This window comes from Mobula hypostoma, chromosome 18 (assembly GCF_963921235.1).
Source record: "Mobula hypostoma chromosome 18, sMobHyp1.1, whole genome shotgun sequence".
Classification (NCBI taxonomy): Eukaryota; Metazoa; Chordata; class Chondrichthyes; order Myliobatiformes; family Myliobatidae; genus Mobula; species Mobula hypostoma.
This window is the reverse complement of record NC_086114.1, coordinates 29827318-29849547: the sequence shown is the minus strand read 5'-3', so window position 1 is coordinate 29849547 and position 22230 is coordinate 29827318. Positions and strand designations below refer to the sequence as shown.

Here is a 22230-nt window from a genome sequence, read left to right as displayed (position 1 = left end):
TATACAATGTTTTCTCGAACTGCAGTTAAAAGATGCGAATTTAAAAAAATTGCAGAGGCCTCTGAAAATGAAGCTGTTGCTTTCAGACCACTTAATGAAGTCAGATGGTTATCTAGACACTTCCCATTGCAGGCAATAATAAAAAATTATGAGGCATTGAACACATACTTTGAAGAAGATCAGTCAAATGACCCTGTGGCTAAATACTGTCACAAGAAATTGATAAACATCACATACAAAGTAGCTTTACAGGTTTTAAGTGATGTATTTGATGAACTGGCTGCACTGTGTAAGATTCTGCAAAAGAGTGGCCTGACACCGATTGATTCACTTCATTTTGAGTGAGGCAAAATTAACAAGATAAGAAAGCAGTATCTGGGAGACAATGTTTCGTGGAGTAACAAAGTTAAAGTTTTGCGAAGCCAACAATGTGAAGAAAACGTCACAGTACATACAAATTGACTGTTGACTTTATAAATAGTCTTTGTGTTCATTTAGAAGAAAGGTTTCCTGAAGATAAGGTACAGGAATGGTCAGCTTTTGATTTCTCCCCAATTGCAGATTGTGACTTCACATTGGGCGATGAACAAGTTAATGCCTTATGTCTAAAATATCATGACTTTCTAGCTGAAAATACTGTAATAGTTAGACAGCTTAATGATTTCAAATTTTCCATGCAAGAAAAAACTAAATCCAAACTGATTTCAAACTTTGCTCAAATGGTGGCATTTGTACTTCAAAATGAACAGCTTTGCGACCTTGCACAGTTGATGGACATTGAGGGAACCTTTCTTGCGTCTAGTGCGGACTGTGAGCGAGGTTTTAGCCTAAAGAATCAACTCAAAAACAAGCTGAGAAACCGTTTAGGTGAATGTCATTTGGATATGTTAATGAGAATCAAAAGCTATCAATTGGATCAACACACATCAAAGTTGCTGGTGAACGCAGCAGGCCAGGCAGCATCGTTAGTCCTGATGAAGGGTCTCGGCTTGAAACGTCGACTGTACCTCTTCCTAGAGATGCTGCCTGGCCTGCTGCGTTCACCAGCAACTTTGATGTGTGTTGCTTGAATTTCCAGCATCTGCAGAATTCCTCGTGTTTGCGCTATCAATTGGATGGAAGTTCTATTAGTTTACAAAGAATGGGTAAATGCCAAAGACAGGAGAGAGAAAAAATTACTGAGTGACTTAAATATGTATGTTATTTTGTTGTTATTCTGTGCAGTTTTATGTCAAATATTTTGTAAACCTACATAAACTGTACCATGTGTGCATTCAGTGCGCACATACTTTTGTTACAGGAAAAAAATTTGCACATTAGATTTTTGCACACACTGACTACTAAAAATTAGAAGGATCATTGTCATCAGAACTTGTTAGTTCCTAGAGGCAGACACAATATTAATGCAGACAAGCAAATTTTCACTGGCAGGGTAGGATTACAGACAAGTATTTCTCGTTCCTTCAAAGCAGTTGTGTGAGGCTGCAGTTTTGACAAAAAGCTATTGGTATTGATTTATTATTGTCACATGTGCCAAGATATAGTGCAAAGCTTGTCTTGCATGCTGTTCATGTAACTCAAATTTTTGCATAAATAAACTTGAACTGCTTTGAGCATGGCATGCTTCAACTCCAGTTTTCCAGACAACCTCGACCCAATGCAATTTGCCTATCACAGAAGTAGCTTTACTGCAGATGCACTCTCCTCGGCCCTACTCTCAGCTCTGGAGTATCTGTGTGGTAAAGACACCTATATCAGACTATTATTTATTAACTACAGTTATGCCTTCAATACTGTTATTCCAATTAAACTCAGCTCCAGACTCTGGACCCTGGGAGTTAAAGCCTCCCTTTGCAGACATCCCACCTCTCCCGGAACTTCCGGGAGTCTCCCGCATATTAATAGTGGCTCCCTGATGCCCCGCAAATTATATACAATATCACGGAAATCAATTTTTTTGAGAGCGAGCGAGAGAAAAGCAAGAGAGAGCGCGAGAGCGACCACGAGAGAGAATGCACATGCACAAGCGAGAGAGAGAGCGCGAGAGAGAGAGAGAGCGTGAGCGAGAGCATGCCATGGCAGAGTGTTCCAAAAAAATATAAAACATACGTCACCCCGGACTACACTAAAATGTACCCCTGCCTAATAGGGGTAAAAAATAATGACAGTTTTGCTCGCTGCACTGTTTGCAACAGTGACTTTTCTATTGCCCATGGTGGATTAAGACCGTAAAAGACATGTTGAGGTAAATTTAACAGGTGTCATTCGTTCATTAGCATTGCTAATGTTATTTAAACTAGCTGGCTGCTAAGGAGCTACTCTATTGCAGACATCCCACCTCTCCCGGAAGTCTTCCGCAAATTGATGGTGCTACCTCACTGAAATTAGTTTTTGCAGGGTGGGATGTCTGCCTTTGCATCTGGATCCTTGAGTTTCTGGAAACAGACGGCAGTCAGTAAGGATAATTAGTAACACGTCCTGATGAAAACGTATCAAAGAGAGAGGAATTATCTCATGGTCAAGAACAAAAGATCCTAGGATCTCTTACAAAGGCAATCTGAGGTCCCCTGCTGTCCTGGCCATCATTCCTTCCCCCTTTGACATATAATCTCATTAATTTTCTAACCCAAATGGAGGAATACGGTGCAGTGAATGCCTTGTATCTCCTCATCTTTATTCTCACTATAAAAACGTTTGTTGCAAGTGGATTAATGTTGTGCTCTGGGAATAGTATTTCTTATTTCCCACAAATGCCAGATAATAAAGTGTTCTGACGCAGGGATTTTAAAACCAAACTCTGGAAAATTAATCCAGATGAAAGGTCTCAAAATCTTGACTGTTCACTTCCCTCTACAAATGTTGCCTGAGCTGCTGAACTCCTCCAGCAGCTTGCCTTTAATGTGTGTGCCAGGATTCTAGCAGCTGCTGTCTCTGTGTCTCCACTGGAACACCCAGAGCTGGCTGAAGTTCCATCTGCAGTTAGAATTTATAGAGAAAACGTAGTCATGGAACAGTTATAAGGCAGTGACAAAATTGGTACTTTGAGAATTGGAGACTAGTAAACAATTGCAATAACACGATGAGCAAACAGCTAAAGAAGCAGAGGATGAATTAGAATTTGTATCAGGTCAGATCTAGAATACTGAAAGTCAAATTTATTGTCACATACATAAGTGCATGCTTGCACAGGTATAATAAAAAAAACTTACCATAGCTTCATAGGAACACCACAGCATATAAGCAGCATTCAGAAGAAAAATGTGGATTAAACATCAACACAATTTTTACAAGGGAAAAGAAAGTCCATTTTAGTGCAAAGTGATGAAAGTGGTTGTAGTGTTGCTAAACTGTATTGAATAGTTAACTGAATAATTGAAAGGAAGTAGCTGTTCTTGAACCTAGAGAAGTCAAGGCAACAATGATGTTAATAATGATTTCTGGAATTAGAAAGGAGTAAGAAGGGAAAGGATGTGGAATTTCAATTGCTGGAAATGAGAGAGGAATATAGTTCCATGGATTCTGTTTGACTTTTCAATATGCTGCTTTTTGCACATAAATTACTTTCCCAGAATCCAATTTGAAGACTAGTCTACATCTAATAATGTCAGAATTCTTATTGTGGCAAGAGACTGATTCAGACATGCTTCCATCCAATATCAGTAAATGAAAATTCATCTGCAGCCTAAAATGTCCCTCATTATCGTTGTCATAACAGCAGACCTTGACGACGATTTATCCTCTCTTACGGTAGTTTGACTTATATTTCAACACATTAATGTTAAAAAAATGTAAATGTCTTCCCTCTAGCTAATCCCTTTCTTATTCCAAGCTGAGTACTTGTTCTCTAAGTATAGTGAAATAACACACATTAAATCTGTTGTCTTCTGAAATGCTTCTTGGGCTCTCCTCCTGCCCTGGATGTGTGTAATTGCTTTGTACTGTTAGGTCCCAAATAAAAAACTGGTCCTGTCTCACTGTCGGAGTATAGAGCGATGATACTCTAACCACAGGTATACAGAGATACAGCTGTACTCTCCTTAACTGCTTGGCAACACAGCACAGTTCCATGCAAACCAAAATCATTCTTATCAGGAAAAGCAAATTGGCAATCCAGTCCCTCTAACTGCTTTCAAGTCTCCTGCGGTGACAGAAAAAGAATTTCACGCAAACCTGGTGAAAGCCCTTCTGACCACTGCCTTGCTGTAGGCAACAAGATTTAGGTATGAGCTGAGTGCAGGTCTGTTCTGTTCCTGAGACCAATACATTGAGTTTAAGAATGGTATGTGTTTAAGAGAAGAATTTCCAGCAAGTTTAATTATATCAAGATTGATACTGTATATTTAAGTGGCTTTGCATCTTTGTAATGTCCAGAGGGAGCTAAACTTTTCATTATTTCAAATTTTGCTCTCCTTTTGTCTCCTCATCTCTTTCTTTTCTCACAAAGCCTTTGCTTATATGTCAGTGAAGACTAATTCTATTCTTTGGGTATCCCATCTTCTCACTATGCCAGCACAATGCTTCCAAAAGGCGTCAGAATTGAATCTAGTCCTAAAGGAATCATGCAGCACAGAAACAGACCCCTTGCAGCTCACCTAGTCCATTACCGACTGTGATGCCTATCTGGACTCACTTGTCCTCCATTTAGATCCATGTTCTCAGCAGGAGTCACACTGGATGACGATGCAGATTGAGAATCGTGGGAATATCTCCACTTCCGGTGTGGACCACTGGAACCATCAGCTAACTGAAGGGAGGTCAGGTCTAGAGTGGACTATAATTTTTACCTTTAAAGAAGGACTCCTCTTGGTGTAAGAAAGGCCCCTTTAAAACTGAGGTGAGGAGTAATTTCTTCAGACAGCTGGTGGTGAATCTTTGTCACAGAGGGCTATGGAGGCCTAGTCACTGAGTGTATTTATCTTGGACCTGGTAATTGGTTGAAGGATGAATGCGTGAACCTCTGTGCCTGCAGTGTGGTACAAAATTCCATATGATACCATCAACTGCACCTCAATATCTCCTCATTGTGCATGGTTGTGACCAAGAACTCAACAAGCAGCTGTGGAAATGCATCTGTGTATCCTAACTAACCAGTGCCTAGGTCAGTGAGATGTTGGTTAAATCTGTGGAAATCGTTGCCATAGAGGGCTGCGGAGGCCAAGTCATTGAGTGTATTTAAGGGTTCTTGATTGATTGGGGGTGGAAGTAAGGGAAGTTGATAGGAGAATGAAGTTGGGGAAAAAAAATCAGCCATGATTGAGGTTGCAGAGCAGAGTCGATGAGCTGAATGCCCTAATTCGTTCCTATATACAAACGGTATTATGGTCTTTTAGAGCGCTCCATGCATCAGGAAATGGTCTAGGAATCATTGAACTACGTCTTGTGTAACCCTGGTCGATTTGTTTTAGAATAAATTTGTCCAACTTATTTAATGCTTCAGTGACATGTTCTGAGTGGTTCAAACTGGAGTGAGAGTAAATATATTATCGAAGTATGTATGTACATCTTGCGTATCGTACCTTGAGATTAATTTCCCTGTCTCACCAGCTACAATGGCTTGACCAGATGATCCTTCCCTATCCATCATTACTCCTCTTTATATATTATTCTCACACCTGACTGTCCACACAGTCCTGATCTTCTGCCTTGTTCCTTACCTTCAGCTAGGTTTCTTCTTCCATGCATTATTCATATGATTGAATTCTTCTTTGCATTCCTTTCTTGGATAACTACATTTTCCTTGTAAAATTGGAAATAATAATCATTTAGAAATAATATAATAATTATTGCTTAAACAAAAAAGAGCATTAATGGTAGGAAAGTTCAGCTGGATAGCTCCATTAAAATTTTCCACGTACAATACATTCAGTGGCCGCTTTATTAGGTACCTCCGGTATATTGTGGTCTTTTGCTGCTTTATCCACTTCAAGGTTCAATATGTTGTGCTTTCAGAGATGCTCTTCTGCGCGCCACTATAGTAATGTATGGCTGTTCGAATTATTGTTGCCTTCCTGTCAGTCTGGCCATTCTCCTCTGACCTCTCTCATTAACAAGACATTTTCGCTCACAGAATTGCCGCTTGCTGAATGTCTTTTTTTTTGTTTTTCGCATCATTCTCTGTAAACTCTAAAGATAGCATTATGTGAAAATCCCAGTAGATCAGCAGTTTCTGAGATACTCAAACCACCAACGGTCATTCCACGGTCAAGTCATTTAGATCATATTTCTTCACCATTCTGATGTTTGGTCTGAACAACAACTGAACCTCTTGAACATGTGTGTATGTTTTTATGTAATGAGTTGCTGCCACATGATTTATGATTTACATTTATGAGCAGCTGTACAGGTGAACCTAATACAGTGATCACTGAGGCATTTGACAAACAAAGCAGTTGAACTGTCTCTATGTTATTTATGTTTCTGTGGAACTCTTAGTGTATGTGAAGATCTTTTCTGTGGAATCAGCAACACCTAAAACAACTGATCAATTTTCTGGTGGATGGCTCACTCTGAGGAGGAGGGAGAGAAAGGGAAAGAGGAAATAAGCAAATGTAATAAGATGTAATAAAGTCAGGGAGATATTATTTGAACCCATGGGATTCGAGCATAACCACATAACTAGTGAACCCATCTTCTCCCTTAACCGCTAATCGGTATTTCGAACATTTCCTATTCTTTTATATATTCATCCTCATGTTGGAGTTTGCCAAGTCCTTCCGTCCTAAAACACCTCTGTCCTAGAAGTCCATTAAGACCGTGTTTTTGCTGGCCTTTGAGGAAGAAATTTCCAAGACATCAAACCCTCAGAGAGAAAATTTTACATCATCTCAGCGTGACCCCTTATTGTTGAACATTGACTCCTCATTCTGGATTTTCCCACATCCACTCTGTCAAGACCCACCCCAGGATCAGCTTCAATATTTCAATCAAGTTCAAGTACGTCAGTATTGGTCACCGTACTGTGTTAGTAAACTGGAAAGAATGCAGAAGCGATTTAAAAGGTTCTTGCCAGGATTTGAGGGCTTTAGTTATACGGAGAAGTTGGGCAGGCTGGGAGTTAGTAAACTGGAAAGAATGCAGAAGCAATTTAAAAGGTTCTTGCCAGGATTTGAGGGCTTTAGTTATACGGAGAAGTTGGGCAGGCTGGGAGTTTATTCCTTGGAGTGCAGGAGACTGAGATGCATAAAATCACAAGGGGCATAGGTGGGGTGAAAGCACTCAGTCTTTTCCCCAGGCTGCGGAATCAAGAACTAATGGGCATCAATTTAAGATGAGAGAGGAAATATTTTATAGGAACTTGGCGGGGTGGGGGGGGACATCTTTTCTACACAAAGGTAGTATGTGTGTGGGAAATGCTGCCGGAGTATATGGTTGAGGCAGGTTCAAAAGCAATATTTAAAAGACTTTTGGACAGTTACGTGGCTAAGAAGGGTTTAGAAGGTTATGGGTGTAGCCTGAATAGGCAGTTTTGTCAAGCCTGGCCCTTCCTCACAAGACAACCTGTCCATTTCAGGTATTAGCCTAGTGAACCTTCTCTGAACTGTTTCTAATACATCTGTCGGTGGCAAGTGTGTCAGGCTGAAACTCTACAAGTGTGGCTGATTAAAGGATGGTCTTGTGTTTCTGAAGAGATTGGAACTGAAAAGCATCAGTTGGTTGCAAATGTCAAACCCCTATAGATCATTGCCCATTGATAGAAAGCAGGCCAAGCTGAGCTGCAGGCTTCACAACAGATGTCCTCCAAGTGTTTGAGTGAATTGTTTGGTCATCAGGATGAAAGCCCTGAGCATTGGGATATTTTTTCTTCAGCGACTGAAGCACCTAAACCCTTAATGGTGGGATCTTATTTAATCTGGCGTGTAAATGGCTCAAGAATGATTCCCTAAGCTGCTCTCTCTCTCTGCTGGCTGCCTTCTTTGTTTATCTTGAACAACCAGAGATCAGCTCACTGGAAAAATCAGTCAAAACTTTAACTCTAACACCCTTACTAAAATCTAACTATCTTGTTAATTTAGTTTTCCCAGTATGGGCTGGATACACTTTGCTTTGATTAATAGAAGATATATTTCCCATATGTTTTGATATTCTGAACAAAGTGATTACATACTAAAACTGGACAAGAGAAGGAGTGGTTGCTTCATGAGCTGATTACTGCTCAGAGTGCATATAATAAAATCTGAACATTTAGATCATCTTAAGCTAAACCACTCTCCTATCAACTTTGTACAGCCCAGTGGGTGTCAAAGGGTGTGACTCAATATTCCTGAATATGTATGAATGAACTCCTTCTACTGCATTCAGAAAATGGACCATTTTAAAAGCATCTCTGAATAGTACTAATGGTGCTTTATATTCATGGAAAGACAAGACGCTCACAAAGAATCTTTCCATTACCAGAGTTCACTTACGATGCTCTCTCACTACTTTCCTGCCTAAATTGTTAGGCCTGAAGCCATTTCAAATTAATTTAAAAATAAAAGTTGGGCCCTCAGAGGCACGATCCTCCAAGACAGATAAATGAAAGTGTTAAGATGTTCAGATGTCAATCTCAAACTGCTGTCAGAATGGTAGTACACGTTCTGATTCGGTAGCACAGGGGCCAACGTATGAAATAATTAAACCACCACAGGGAAGCTGAAAGCGATATCAATCCGTGCTTGCTGTTGGGAAGAAGTAATATTTGGGAATGTGTCCGATCATTTTGTTAGCTCATGAAGGTTGTTTAAAACTAATTAGTCTTTGATTTAATATTTATTCACTTTGGTCCTCATGTCCTTATCTGTTTTTGTTTGTGTCTCATTGGATTTGGGCTTTATCGTTCCTCCACAAGCTGCTTTCTTTAATTGAGTTGGGAGAACAATTTTTTTTTAAAAAGCTCGCTTGTCCTTTATAAATTAGTGATGAATGTTTCAGACACTCACTGCTGGCAAGTCACAGGGGAGCTCAGTCTGCACTGATGGGAGGGTTTCATTCTAATAATGATGCCACATCATTGAAGGGCCCATTTGAAATGAATCATTTTGAAGGAAGTTTATGTTTGAAACATGCTGGTCCCTTTTAACAGAAGCTGCTCACTGGTCAAGTACTGCAGCCTAAGATGGTATTTTACGCTCAGCAGGAAGCAGTGATGAAAGGACAAAGGAAAAATAAAAGAATGAAAGTTCAAGAACTTTGGGGAAGGACAGATATGTCCGGTATATATTAATAATCTGGCAATCTTAATTATTGCCGTTAGTTAAATAACTGCTGAATAATTCAATTCCATGAAGAAATCCATTTTTAACTGCCCATAAACTTTAACCCATCTCTATCTGTCTGTCATATCTCTCTCCCTCTCCTTTATGTCTTATGTTGCCTCAACTTCTGTCTCTGAAACCCCCAAGGTTTCTCTTTCCCTGTAACGTTCTTTCAATTATTTTCTCCCTTTTCTTTCATGTCTTTCTGACTCTCTCCATGTCTTTCTCACTCTTTTTGCACACGTGTGCACATGCCATACCCATGTACATTTACACTCTTAACTGCTTCCTTGCTCTCGCTTTCTCCATCCTCAATCACCGTGAATTCAAACTATTCACAGTGGCAAGTAACTCAGGAAATAATTTTAAACATCGTGTACTGAGGTACAGTGAAAATCCTTGTTTTGTATGCCATCCATACGGATTATTTCATCACATCACGTTCTTTCATTGATTCCATTGTGGCTATTGGAAACGGAATCTCAGGGTTGTATATATATGTATTTTGATAATAAATTTACTTTGAACATCAGCACGTTGAGGTAGGTCAATACCAGAATGCAGAATAAAGTGTTACAGTTATAGTGGAAGAGCCATACAGGCAGACAATAAAGCACAAAGCCGTATCAAGGTAGATTGTGAGGTTATTGCATCATCGTGTTAGGTAAAATTTCAATAGTCCTACAACAGTAGTAAAGAGTCTGTCATTGATGCCGGTGGTATGTCGTTTCCGGTTTTGTATCTTCTGTTCGACAGGAGAAGAGAGAAGGGTGAATGCCCCGGGTGGGTGGGGAGTTCTTCATTATGTTGGTTGCTTTCCCGAAGCAGCAGAATGCTCTCTTTACATTCTACAAAGGATGTCTAAAAGGGAGGCTTTGCTCACCACGTAAAATGAAAGATTATTGAAATATAAGTCTTGTGAATAAGATTGACAGCTTCACAGTCAAAGGTTATGACGAGGATCAAAGGATACGATTACCCATTGAGATGCTGGACATTGCTGGCCTCACCTTTGCCCATCCTTCCTATTTACAACACTTGTGTTGCTGACAGACTCTCTTGTGTTTGTGTTGCCAGATATTCGAGGGCTGCAAGGGTTCCTGGATCAAGCTTCCCGCCAAGGGTTAGATGTATCTTTGCAGAGAATTGACCAGAACATCAGTCGGATCTTTGCTAGTCTCTTCACCACGATGAAGACTGAGGAGCTGAACCGTTACCGGGACACTCTGCGTCGGGCCATCCTGCTGTTGAGCCCACGAGGAGCTCAGACATTCATAAACGAGGTTAGTAACCAACACAGCTCAAAGATGGAGGTGTTGAAGGAGATTACAAGTCCTAACTCAGAAGTATGTGTTTTCCGATTTTAAATGGGGCTTTCCACTTTGTGTTCCAAATCTCTCCTGGTTCTGGGATTTAAGAGGTTGCAAATCTAAAAACAAATAAATCAGCTGTCCTACTAGTAGTGCTCCAGTTCAGCTCAGGAACTGAAGATCAAGCCTATGTTGTGAATTTTGATTTCAAAAAGTGACAATTCTTGGAGTGTTTTATATTTAACAGTATTGTATTTCTCACCAGCTGTAGAACTTGTTTTCACTTTTTTCTCTCTTTGATTTTAATTGCACATGAAAATCGTAAAGGAATATCCAGCTCTGACTAGTGTACATGGGGCATTGTTTCCAGGTAATGCCATTGAAGGGAAAAATGTAATTGAGAAGCAGGCTAGCTTGACAAATCCCTCAGGGTCCAAGGATTAGGACTGGGAAAAGGAGTCATTTCTGCTGGCAGTGACTAGAGAGATAAGAATGGGACCAGTGAGATGCCAGCCAGCAGGGCACTGCTGGAGAAATACATTTATTGTAGTCGCCTGTACCAAGCTAATGTACAGTGTGAAATTTGTCTTAAACACTGTCAGTACAAGTCAATTCATTGCAACAGCGCAATGAGATAGTAAGAGGTAAAACAATAACAGAGTTCAAAACAAAGTGTCACAGTACAGAAAGCAAGCAGACAGGTACAGTAAGGTGTCACAATGAGATAGATTTTAAGGTCAACAGTCCACCTTGGCATACTATTTAATAGTCTTATAACAGGGGGATAAAAGTTCTCCTTAAGCCTGGTGGTACATGCTTTCAGACTTGTATATTTTCTATCTAATGGGAGGGAGGAGAAGAGAAAATGTCCAGTGTGTGTGGAGTCTTTTGTTGGCTGTTTTACTGAAGTACTGAAAAGTGTAGACGGAGTCCATGGAGGAGAGGCTGGTTTCTGTGATGTGCTGAGCTGTGTCCACAACTCTGCATTTTCTTGTGGTCACGGGCAGAACAGTTACCATACCAAGCCGTGATGTATTCAAATAAAAACTGGTGAGGGTCAAAGGAAGCGTGCCAATTTTCTTTAGCCTCCCAAGGAAGTGTTGGACAACAGTAGCTGGTTATCTGTGCCAGCTGAAAAAATAGGAGAAGACGAGGAGAAATGATTTAGCTCGGTCACTGGTCATAGCAGGCCATTTGTCTAGCAGATGGAGATATCTAAGTACAGCAGCAGGGACAAATATTTGAAGGGAGAGGTTTAAAAATGTGGGAAAGCTAAGTCATCATTATGGAAACTGTCACACACTGGAGACACTTGTAAAAGAAAAAGGAGATTGGTAATGGAGTAAAGTCGGAATCATATTTAGATGTTAATTGAGCATCATTGGGAAAGTGAGCGCTCATTGCATATCCCTCATGACATTTGTGCCTGTGATGAGTGGCAGTTGTTATGGCGAATCTGCTCCCACAATGTTGTTAATGAGGTAGCACTCGGATTTTAACCCATGACAGTAAAGGATTTCCGAATCAGGATGTCTGTGATTGAGGGGAAATTGGAACAATATCTCAAAATCACCGTTATATCGCATGAAAATAAGTGCTTCGGCCCAACTCATCAATGCTGACCAATGTGTCTTCCCGAGCTAGCTCAATGTGTCCCATATCTCTCTCAACCCTTCCTTTCCACATAGCTGTCTAGATGTCTTTTAAATGTAATTGTGCCCACCTCTACCAGCTCCTCCGGCAGCTCGTTCCATATTCCCACCACCACTGTGTGGGGAAACCTGCCCCTTGGAACCATTTTGTATTTCTCCCCTCTCACAAACCCATGCCCTCTAGTTTCAGACTCCCCTACCCTGGGAAATTCTATGACAATCCCATTATCCCCGCCCCCTGCACTGTCACCGTGAGGCCTACAACAAGCACCTCATCAAACTGTCTGGGCACAGTGCTGTCTTCCAAACCCAGTATCAAATCTTACAACATCAGCTACCGTGGTTTCTCTACCAGTACCTATCATCCGTATGTGATCTTAACGGCTTGTTTTTACCCCTCCCTGCACCTTTCTTTCCTTCTATGGATCTGCTTTCCTTGACCTTCTAAGATATTATGGTCAGAAGTTTGGGAGGTGCAGTTGAAGAAGTTTGGTGAGCTGCTGGAGTGCATCCTTACCACAACGCCTTTCAGCACCTGTGACTGGAAGATCGGGATTCAATTTCTGCCGCAGTTTGTGATGAGTTTGTATGTTCTTCCTGTGACACTTCTGTTTCCTCCGGGTGTTCTAGTTTCCTCCCACGTTCCAGAGATGCATGGGCTAGGAATAGTTAGCTGAGAGCAAGCTGAGTGACACTTGTGAGCGGCCCCTCACTGAAGCAAATGATACATTTCACTGTATGTTTCAATGTGCATGTGACAAAGGGATAAAGCTGAGCTTTGGTAAATGGTGTGTAATTCTAGGGATGGTAGATTTGTTCTTCTGGGTGGAGTATCCACAGTAGGTGTTGCTAAATAATGGGTAAAATATATATAATGAGGGAGACACCAAAGATTTGCAGATGCCAGAAATCTTGAGCAACACATTCAAAATGCTGGAGGAACTCAGCAGGTAAAGCAGCATCTACGGAGCGAAACAAAGTGTTGAGATTTTAGGCTAAGACCCTTCATCAGGACTGGAAAGGGAGGAGGCAGTAGGTGGGGGAGCAGTACAAACTGGCAGGTGATTAGTGTGTTCAGATAAGGGGGAGATGGACACTCAAGCAGCTAAGTATATCCATGTCAGAAATCAAGTAAGGTTGGACTTGAATGGAATGGTGCAGATGAGTGACACAAGGACAAGGAAACCATGATCTCATTGAATGGTAAGGCATCCAGCAGGAGCCAGTTTCTAACTTCTGCCTCAGCCTCTTCTCCTCTTAAGGTACATGTAAAATAGGAACATTAATTCTTTAAATATTTACTGAGCTTGTCTCTTCTGGAAGAATGTTACTTCTGGCAAGAACAAATATTTCTTTACACTCTTAATTTGCTTTGAATGTGGGGGAAATGCTTTGGAGTGTTAGAAGGAAAGAAACTCAATAGAATACCTAGCTGCAGAAAAATTTACTCTGATTTACTGTAAAAGAATTTAATCACCAATCGCTATGAGAGACTTTACTCCGGTAGGGAACAGAAATAAGACAAAGACCTCAATATACGGTTAATCCTTTTATGACATGCTCATGGGAAGCCGTTGTCTTACAACTCTGACAATGTCAGGTTACATCTCAGATTTATACAGTAAATTTTGGACAATAGCCAACAACTAAACATACTTGGTCAGCAATTTCCAAAGCACTTGTATCAGCAAGTTTACTAACGTTCCCACGCAAGGCATAAAATCGTTCTTTAAATCTTTTTATTGAATTAGTACACAAAAAGGTAAACCGGCATAAAATCAGAGATACATGTCTACAGTTAGTTCCTCAATTTGCTACTTGCCAGACAATCTTAGAAGAAGTTAACAATACCTCACTGCTGGCATGATCAATGTCTGGCCATCGTTAGCTCGCACGAGCAAGGCGGTGTCTGCCTCTTATCCCGTCACCCTCATGACCCAGGTCTTGAGCAATATTTAGCTAGTCAAGCCTGACAACAGCGTTTAATTCAAAATTATTTTTAACTTTATAATTTTCTTCCACAGACCCCTCCTTTTTGATCATTTGATCAACCTTATTCCTCACCTCCAAATACTTGCTCTTCTACCTGATAGAGTATATCGTACCCACACGCACAGTACTTGTGTTGGTGGACCAGCTAAATTCCAGTGGTAATCTCCAAGCTGTTGACGGTGGGAAACTAGGCAATTCTATTGAAAACTCTGGGACAGAAAGGTGACATCTTTATTGCTGGAAGTGGTCTTATTAACCAAGCCTGAATGGAGTCCAAATGTTGCTGAAAATACACAAATACTGCTTTATATTTGAAAATCAAATTGAATGCTGTACCATTATCAATGGATAGTGATATATCTGGCCTGATGATGAAGCAATTGAAGAGGTTGGGTCTACCACACTGTCCTAAGAAACTCCAAGCCCAAAGTCCCAGGGCACTGCCTCTTGAAGATATCTTGGATATTACAGAAGCTCTTGACCATGATGGAGATGACTAATTTTGCAACTCTCTGCAGCTTACTTTGATCCTATTGCAGGAGTAGCCCTCCCCAGCCGCCCCAATACCAGACAGTGATGCAGCCAGTCAGAATGGTCTTCACAGTACTTCTGTAGAAATTTTTGAGTGCCTTAGGTGATGTACCAAGACTCCTCAAACTCCTAATGCAGTATAGCTGCTGTCTTGCCTTCTTTACAGCTACATCGATATGTTGGAACCAGGATAGGTCCTCGGGGTCAGGTCAGACTGGTCCTGATAAAATCTAAACCAAACATCAAAAAGAAAAACAACTTCCTTTACCACAGCACATTTCACTGCACTCTCAGAATATCCCAAATCTTGTTGTAGCGTTCCTGTATTTAAAATGCGGGAAGTGTGGCAGGTGACTTTCAAACAGTAAGCTCACACATAATGATTGGGTAAACTGAATTAGTGAGGTAATTTATGGGGTTAATGGTTGCTGTGTGTAAAATAATAAAAAGAAAACTTTTCTATTCATGTGACAGAAGGCCTTGGTTTAATGTCTCATCTGAAAGACAATGCAATGCTGGAGTGTCCGTTTGGATTTTACAATTAATTCACACTCCAGAATGCTCCAAATCCTGGCAAGTGCACTACCAACCGAGGCACAGCTGACACTTAAGTGGTGAGGAGTGCTTGATAGCACTGTTGCTGACACCTTCCACCACTCTGCCAATGATCGAGAGCAGGCTGATGAGGAGGTAATTGGAAGGGTTGGATCCTGCCTCAGCCAGAAGATTGCTTCACTCAGATAGGTGTCCCCTGTTTCTCAGACTGTCAACAGATTGTTTTCTTTAGTATTTTGTGTTTGCAGGCAGTCGGATGAATGGATTCTCTCTGGAAAATGATATTGATTCCCATGTCTTTCACCACAGTCAGCTAACTTTGTTTGTACAATCAGATTGATTCTTACATCTGTCAGTGTGAATTGGACTGATTGTCATATCTCTGTATAGTCAGAGGTGTTGCTGTGCCAGTAAAGTTGAAGACTGAGCTGTGTATAGTTTGATTGTCTCTTGAAACAGTTATTATTGATGACTGTAGGTCTCAACTCAGTTGGGCTGATGTCGATTCAGGCAGAGTAGTTTGTCACTGTCATAGAACCACAGACTCATACAGCACAAAGCAGACCCTTGAACCTAACATATCCACACTGACCATCAAGCATCCATCTATACCAATTGGCAGCATGGTAGCACTTTACAGCGCCAATTCCCACCGCTGTCCAAAAGGAGTTTGTAGGTTCTCCCCGTCAGCATGTGACTCTTCTCCAGTTGCTCTGGTTTCCACCCACATTCCAAAGATGTACAAGTTAGGGTTAGTAAGTCATGGGCATGCTACGTTAGTGCTGGAAGCATAGTGGCAATTGCAGGCTGCATCCTGCGCGCCCCCCCCCCCCCAGTACATTTCAGACTGTGCTGATCGTTGACACCAAACAACTCATTTCACTGTACGTTTTGATGTACATGTGACAACTAAAGCCAATTTTTATAAAGATAATCTTTTCTTCTTATCTTTGTCTATTTACCTGTACTTGGCTATTCAAGTGTTTGTTTACATACTTCTTAAAAGTTTTGAAAGTCTCCGCTTCGATCACCTATTCAGCACAGTGGACCCGCTTGAATTCTCAAATCCTGAGATTGGGAATGTGTAAAGAGGAAACAGATATTTTTTTTTGAAAGACGAGGAAGTTGAGGGCTATGAAAGTCTGAGAAGAACAGGCTGTGATCATGTTGAAAGGGCGGAATGGACTACTTCAGTTCCTATTTTCTTTAGTTTGTATGAAATCTAGATGAAAAGAACAATTCCTCAGGTCCAGTCTAAACTCTATGCTTTCTAGTTTCGGACACCTCTCTGTATCTGTGTCGGTTAGTGTGTACAAGTTCCACTGAACAGCTTTACTGATCGTTCACTGACCAATGTACAATCTTCTAATGTAAGTTCAGATGTGGATGTTTACTGATGCTTATGAAATGTTTTAATTCTATTTAATGTACTGTAGATACATGGAGGGGCAAGGCTCAGAGGGATGTGGGACATGCATAGGGAAATTGTGATGGTTTATTTTATCACTAAACACAAATACATATTCCATTTCCAGCCAGAATCTGCAATGTCTTTGGAAGAGATTATTTGGTGGGGGTAATGGATTGGGATATAGTCAGCACAACACCCCAAGCAAGAGAATGACTGAATAGTGAAGAGGATTGGCTCAGATTATCCCAGGATCTAGATGAAAAGACAGAGGAGGCCAGGAAATGGTAGATGGAATTCAACCCAGACCAGTGCAAAGTGTAGCATTTTGTGAAACCAGGGCAAGATTTACACAGTAACAGGCAAGGTCCTAGAGAATGCTGTAGAACAGAAGACCTTGGGGTGCATTTCCCTGGAAGATGCAACACAGGTGGTTAAGAAGGTGAGACCACATGGAGTATCGTGTGCAGGTCTGGTCACCCAGCTGTAGGAAGAATGTCATTAATCTGGAAGGGGTGCAAAAAAGATTATGAGGATGTTGCTGGAACTAGATTGTTTGGGTTACAAGGACAGGCTGGATAGGTTGGGACTTTTTTCCATGCAGTGTAGGCAGCTGAGGGGTCACCTTATGGATATTTATAAAATCATAAGGGGTGTCAAAATCTTTTTCCCAGTGTAGGGGACTGTAAAGCTGTAAAGAGGGCATAGGCTTAAGGTGTGGGGAAAGTTTTCAAAAGCATCTGAGGGGCAGGTTTTTCACACAGGGAGTGGTGGCTATATGAAACAAGTTGCCAGTGAAAGTGGCTGAGGTGGATATTATTACAAAACTTAAAACAATTGAACAGATAAAATAATAAAATAAAAGGTTCAGAGGAACGTGGATCAAACACAAGATACCAGGTTGAGCTCGGACAGATATCTTGTTCAGCATGGATGATTTGGACTAAAGGGCCTGTTTCAAGGTTGTATGACTGTCATGAATCTAAAAAAAGATGAAAGTGAACCTTGGCCTGATTGGAAATAGGCCCTTGTGGACACTGGCAGTATCTCATGGAGGACGATAGGCTGGGATGGGAATAAGGGGAGCTCGGGGAACAGAAGGAAGAAGACGTCAGCGAGACGAGCTTGTGATGAACAGCCTGCTTGATATGCAGCAATGCAACTTCCCCTTATGTTCCACATTAAGCTGGACAGATATGCAATGATATGCAATGCAATCAGGAGAATTCCTTCTCCCTTGTATTCCACGTTGAGGTGGGCAGGTAGTGCAAACTGAAATGTTCTTGTCTCTGATAGAGTAACATGTGGATGGTAGAGAGTAGCACATAGGCAGCACAGTCAGACTCAACAACTGTCTGCTTTATTCAAAGGTTTTCTCAATGGCACACACGTGATCTAGTTCACTATGCCATGACATCTCATTCATTTTTTTAAAATATTGTACTGTTTCCACCTTTGGAAGGAATGGATGGAAGTATTCTGATAACACTGGAATATTTGCAAGTTTAAACAATTGGTTTCAAATTCAGGAAATCATGTATTGTCACAACCTCTCTGATCAATGTACTTTATTCACGTACTGTCCACCTGCTTATCACCGAGCATTCCATGATGTTTCCTTTGGGTACATCTGCACCATCCAGCTCTCCTCTCAATCTGAATACTCTGTGCATCAGCAGTTCTACAGATGTTTATTCTGTCATGGATCGCAGCGCTGGTCTGCAGCTTAGAGAAAAATAAATCTGTGAGCTGATGCTTTAGAGCAAGACCAGATCCTTCTTGAATAACTTTCAAAATTTCCCCGCTTCCTTCACTGTACATATTGATCTCCATTTTGGAGATGGACAGTGAGAAGCTGTAAAGTGATATCTGATCCCATTTTCTATCACAAGCTGTGCAGAGTGAAATGACCAGGACTCTCCACCATTGTCCAACACAATCTCCTTGCAAGGTTCACATGTCATGAAAATGATGCGAGTTCTTGTATTGTGTATTCAGTGTATGACATTTGGGGTGGTGCTCTCGGCATCTTCAATCTGTGTGTTATCTCGCCAGCTTTTCCAAATCCTTGCTTATCCCAGGTCAATAATCTAAAGATTTCAGAAATCTACAGATACTTCCGTGATGTTTCACTATTCTGCTTTGTAATACTTTGATGCACTGATGATTTCTGGACAGATTGTAATCCCTGCGATAGAAAGGCTCTATATTCTCATCCAAGCATGTCAAAATCAATCCAGCCATTCTCATACTTTCTCATAGACTTGCTTTAATACTGTGCCATTTTCACTATCTACCTAGATGTTACAGGAGATCATTCTCTACAGTCAGTAGCATGAATATTGCATCCTCTATTTTCCATTTGTGATTGTATGCAGTAATTTAGATGCCGCATCTACTACATCTTTCTGTTTGGATGCTCAGTTTTGAATCGCATACTCATATCGGCACAGGATAATGGACCACCACTGCTTTCTCAAGCTGCCATTGTAGAAATTGTGGATCAATTGTGGATTCCTAATAAGAAATGGAGGCACTTTGTGATCCCAGACATAATTCGCAATGTCTCATTTTCCGCCTGACTATATTTCCTCCAAATGTTCATTAGTGTCCAAAGCCAATGGGCTTCTTACAGCTATTTTCTGTAAAGTGGCCTACATTTGGCCCAAATGCACAACTGGTGGCGCCATAAATGAATTTTAGCATTGTGGAGTGTGTGTTGTGGACTATAAGAGTTTCACTAGGGCTCATTTGCAGAAATCGTATACTTTCTGTGGTTCCTTTCCTGATCACTAAACATTTGTCCTTCAACAGCTGTGGAGTTGCTACTGTGTCAAGGCCCATCGGAAGCATGGAATAATATAGGGTCTTGCCTGGGAAGTTTTGGTGAAATTTTCAGATTTTCTGGAACCCACATTATCTCATGAATCCCTCTGAAACTTCCTCAGGTAGTTGGATATATTCCTTCTCTCTGTTCAAAGCTTAAAGTTCAAAGTAAATTTATTATCAAATTACATATATGTCACCATGTACTGTAAAACCCTGAGATTAATTTTCTTGTGAGCATACTTAATAATTCCATAATAGAACAGTGACCATAACAGAATCAATGAAAAACCACACCATTTTCGGTGTTCAATTGTCCAGTGTTCAAAAGACAACAAACTGTGCAAATACAAAAAGAAAGAAATAATAGTAATAAATAAATAATAAATATCAAGAACATAAGACGAAGCGTTCTTGAAAGTGAGTCTATAGGTTGCGGGAACATTTCAATGATGGGGCAAGTGAAGTTTGGTTCAAGAGCCTGATGGTTGAAGGGTAATGACTGATCCTAAACCTAGTGTTGAGAGTCCTGTGGCTCCTGATGGCACCTGCGGGAAGAGAGCATGGGTGGTGATGGATGCTGCTTTCCTGCAACAACGCTCTGTGTAAATGAGCTCAATGGTGGGAAACAGGGGTTCCCAATATTTCTTATGCCATGGACCAATGCCATTCAGCAAGGGGTCTGTGAACCCCAGGTTGGGAGCCCCTGGTGTGGAGGGCTTTACCCAGGTTGGGAGTGCCGGTGGGGAGGGCTTTACCTGCGATGGACTGGGCCATATTCACTAATTTTGTAGGATTTTCCATTTGCAGTTGTGTTTTTTAAAAAAAAAATCTATTGCATTGACTGTTTGGAATTGGTTTGGCATCCTGACCATGGTAGCCTGAAAAATTGTGGTTGATGACTCCACACCGTAATGTAGCTAGTTGAAATAGAACAGTCAGCAGTGTATTGATGTTCCTATCGATATACTAATCATTAAATTCCACTTTTATTTTAAAATAGTTACATTTTTTATTACTGCTATGTGCTGCTTAACCTTCACTTGCCAAATTACACATCAATATCAGTGTTGTCCATGCCTTAACTGTGTGTTGTTTGAATTGAGAAACTCTATGCTGACATTATCCTGACTTGCGATCCTCTTACCCTAAGAATTTATGCCCATTTTTTTCCCACTTAAAATATTTCACTGCTCTAACCTGGTAGACTCATGATAGATGGTCTGATGGTCTTCATTACATTGAGAGCAGCTTTTCCATCTATTCCGCCTTTCATACCAAATTTATTTACATGACTTAGGCTTGCTGTTGGAGCTCCTTCTCCTGTCTGTACGTGACAATGATAATGGTACTACTGTATGTACTTGCAAAGGTTCTTCAGTATTTTTCAAAAGCAATCTCTATTGTAGGTGAAAGGTCGAATATTTCATCATGTATGTAATAATTCAGGTTAAATTTTCTCATTGTTTTTTTTTTAATTTTATTTTTATTTGGATAAGGAGTTCACAATTATCATGTACTTTTTTCACACATATAACCTTTTCCATTTTTTTATATGTATAAAACTACAATTATTTATACATTCTTAAGTACACATTGAGATGATATAAAAGCAAAATAAACATTTAAATAGATAATTATGTACTGTGGTAAATCTAACCTATTAGACTAAGTAATGAAATTAGTTGTTAAGAAAAATGGTAATAATAGTTTCCATACAACCCTTCTGGACCATTTCCACTGGTCCAAAATGTTGCATACAAGCCTATATACCAACCATTGTAGGTGTTTATATCCCAATTTGTTCGTGCTTGTTCCTGCCTGCAGACATAATTATCCAATCCCTATGTACTCTCATTGTTAAATTACAAATAAATTTGTCCCAAGATGCTCAGTTTTAAAGGTACCAAAATGAACACTACCTCACTGTTCCTTTTTCACACTTTTTTTTCATTTTTTATTGCATATTGTATACTTTTTTTGTCTTGCACTGTACCACTGCCACAAAGCAAAAAATTTCGCAACATATGTCAGTGGTTCTGATTCTGATGACAGGTTAGTAAAATTCCAGCAATCCAGCATCCACTTGTTCAGAAATCCTGATGGTCTAGCATCTGCTTCACTCATTAACCCAGAATGAGAACCGAAGGTTCGAATGCAGTTAAATGTGGGCCAGAAGGATGGGTGAAGCCAGGGCTGAGGTCCAGAAAACTAGAAGAACAGGAACTTGAATTGGTTTGCAACCAGAGTCAGGATCTGGAGTGTTCATAATCTCCCGCTCCCTTTAAACTGGACAACTAGTTTCAGAGTAACATCTGAAAAAGTGAAATAAGTGTATGTTTTAATATCCAGTGGTTCCGAAAATTTGCTGAACCAGTACTGTCAATGTTCCCAGTGCCAGATCATTGGAGTTTTCCTGTAGACAGTTACAATCTCAACTGACCTTTGGTTTCTGATCCTAAATGTGTAGGTTTTTGCAATCCAGCTTGGTCTTGGATCTCTCTCTACTTAGTGAATAATATCTTACTTAGTTGAGCTTGACTGTGATTAGACCAAACAATGTACTTAGCTCCCAACAAACTCTTCATTTCAGGAGCTAGTAGGGGTGGAGAATAAATACTGATGTTGCCAGTGATATCCAGAACCCATGAATCAATGAATAAAAACAATGCTTCATTTTGATTTTTGACTTGCATGGAACCAGGAGGCACATAGATCTGAGT

General features: G+C 40.5%; 1 protein-coding gene across 1 annotated transcript in view; it reads left to right on the top strand.

Annotated features, from left to right (window-relative positions):
• Positions 1–22230, top strand: part of LOC134358184 (glutamate receptor ionotropic, delta-1-like) — a 901838-nt gene that overhangs the window by 509840 nt on the left and 369768 nt on the right. The window contains exon 4 of the mRNA XM_063070179.1: positions 10311–10516. Coding sequence (XP_062926249.1) covers positions 10311–10516 — 206 coding nt within the window. The remainder of the gene's footprint in view (positions 1–10310; positions 10517–22230) is intronic.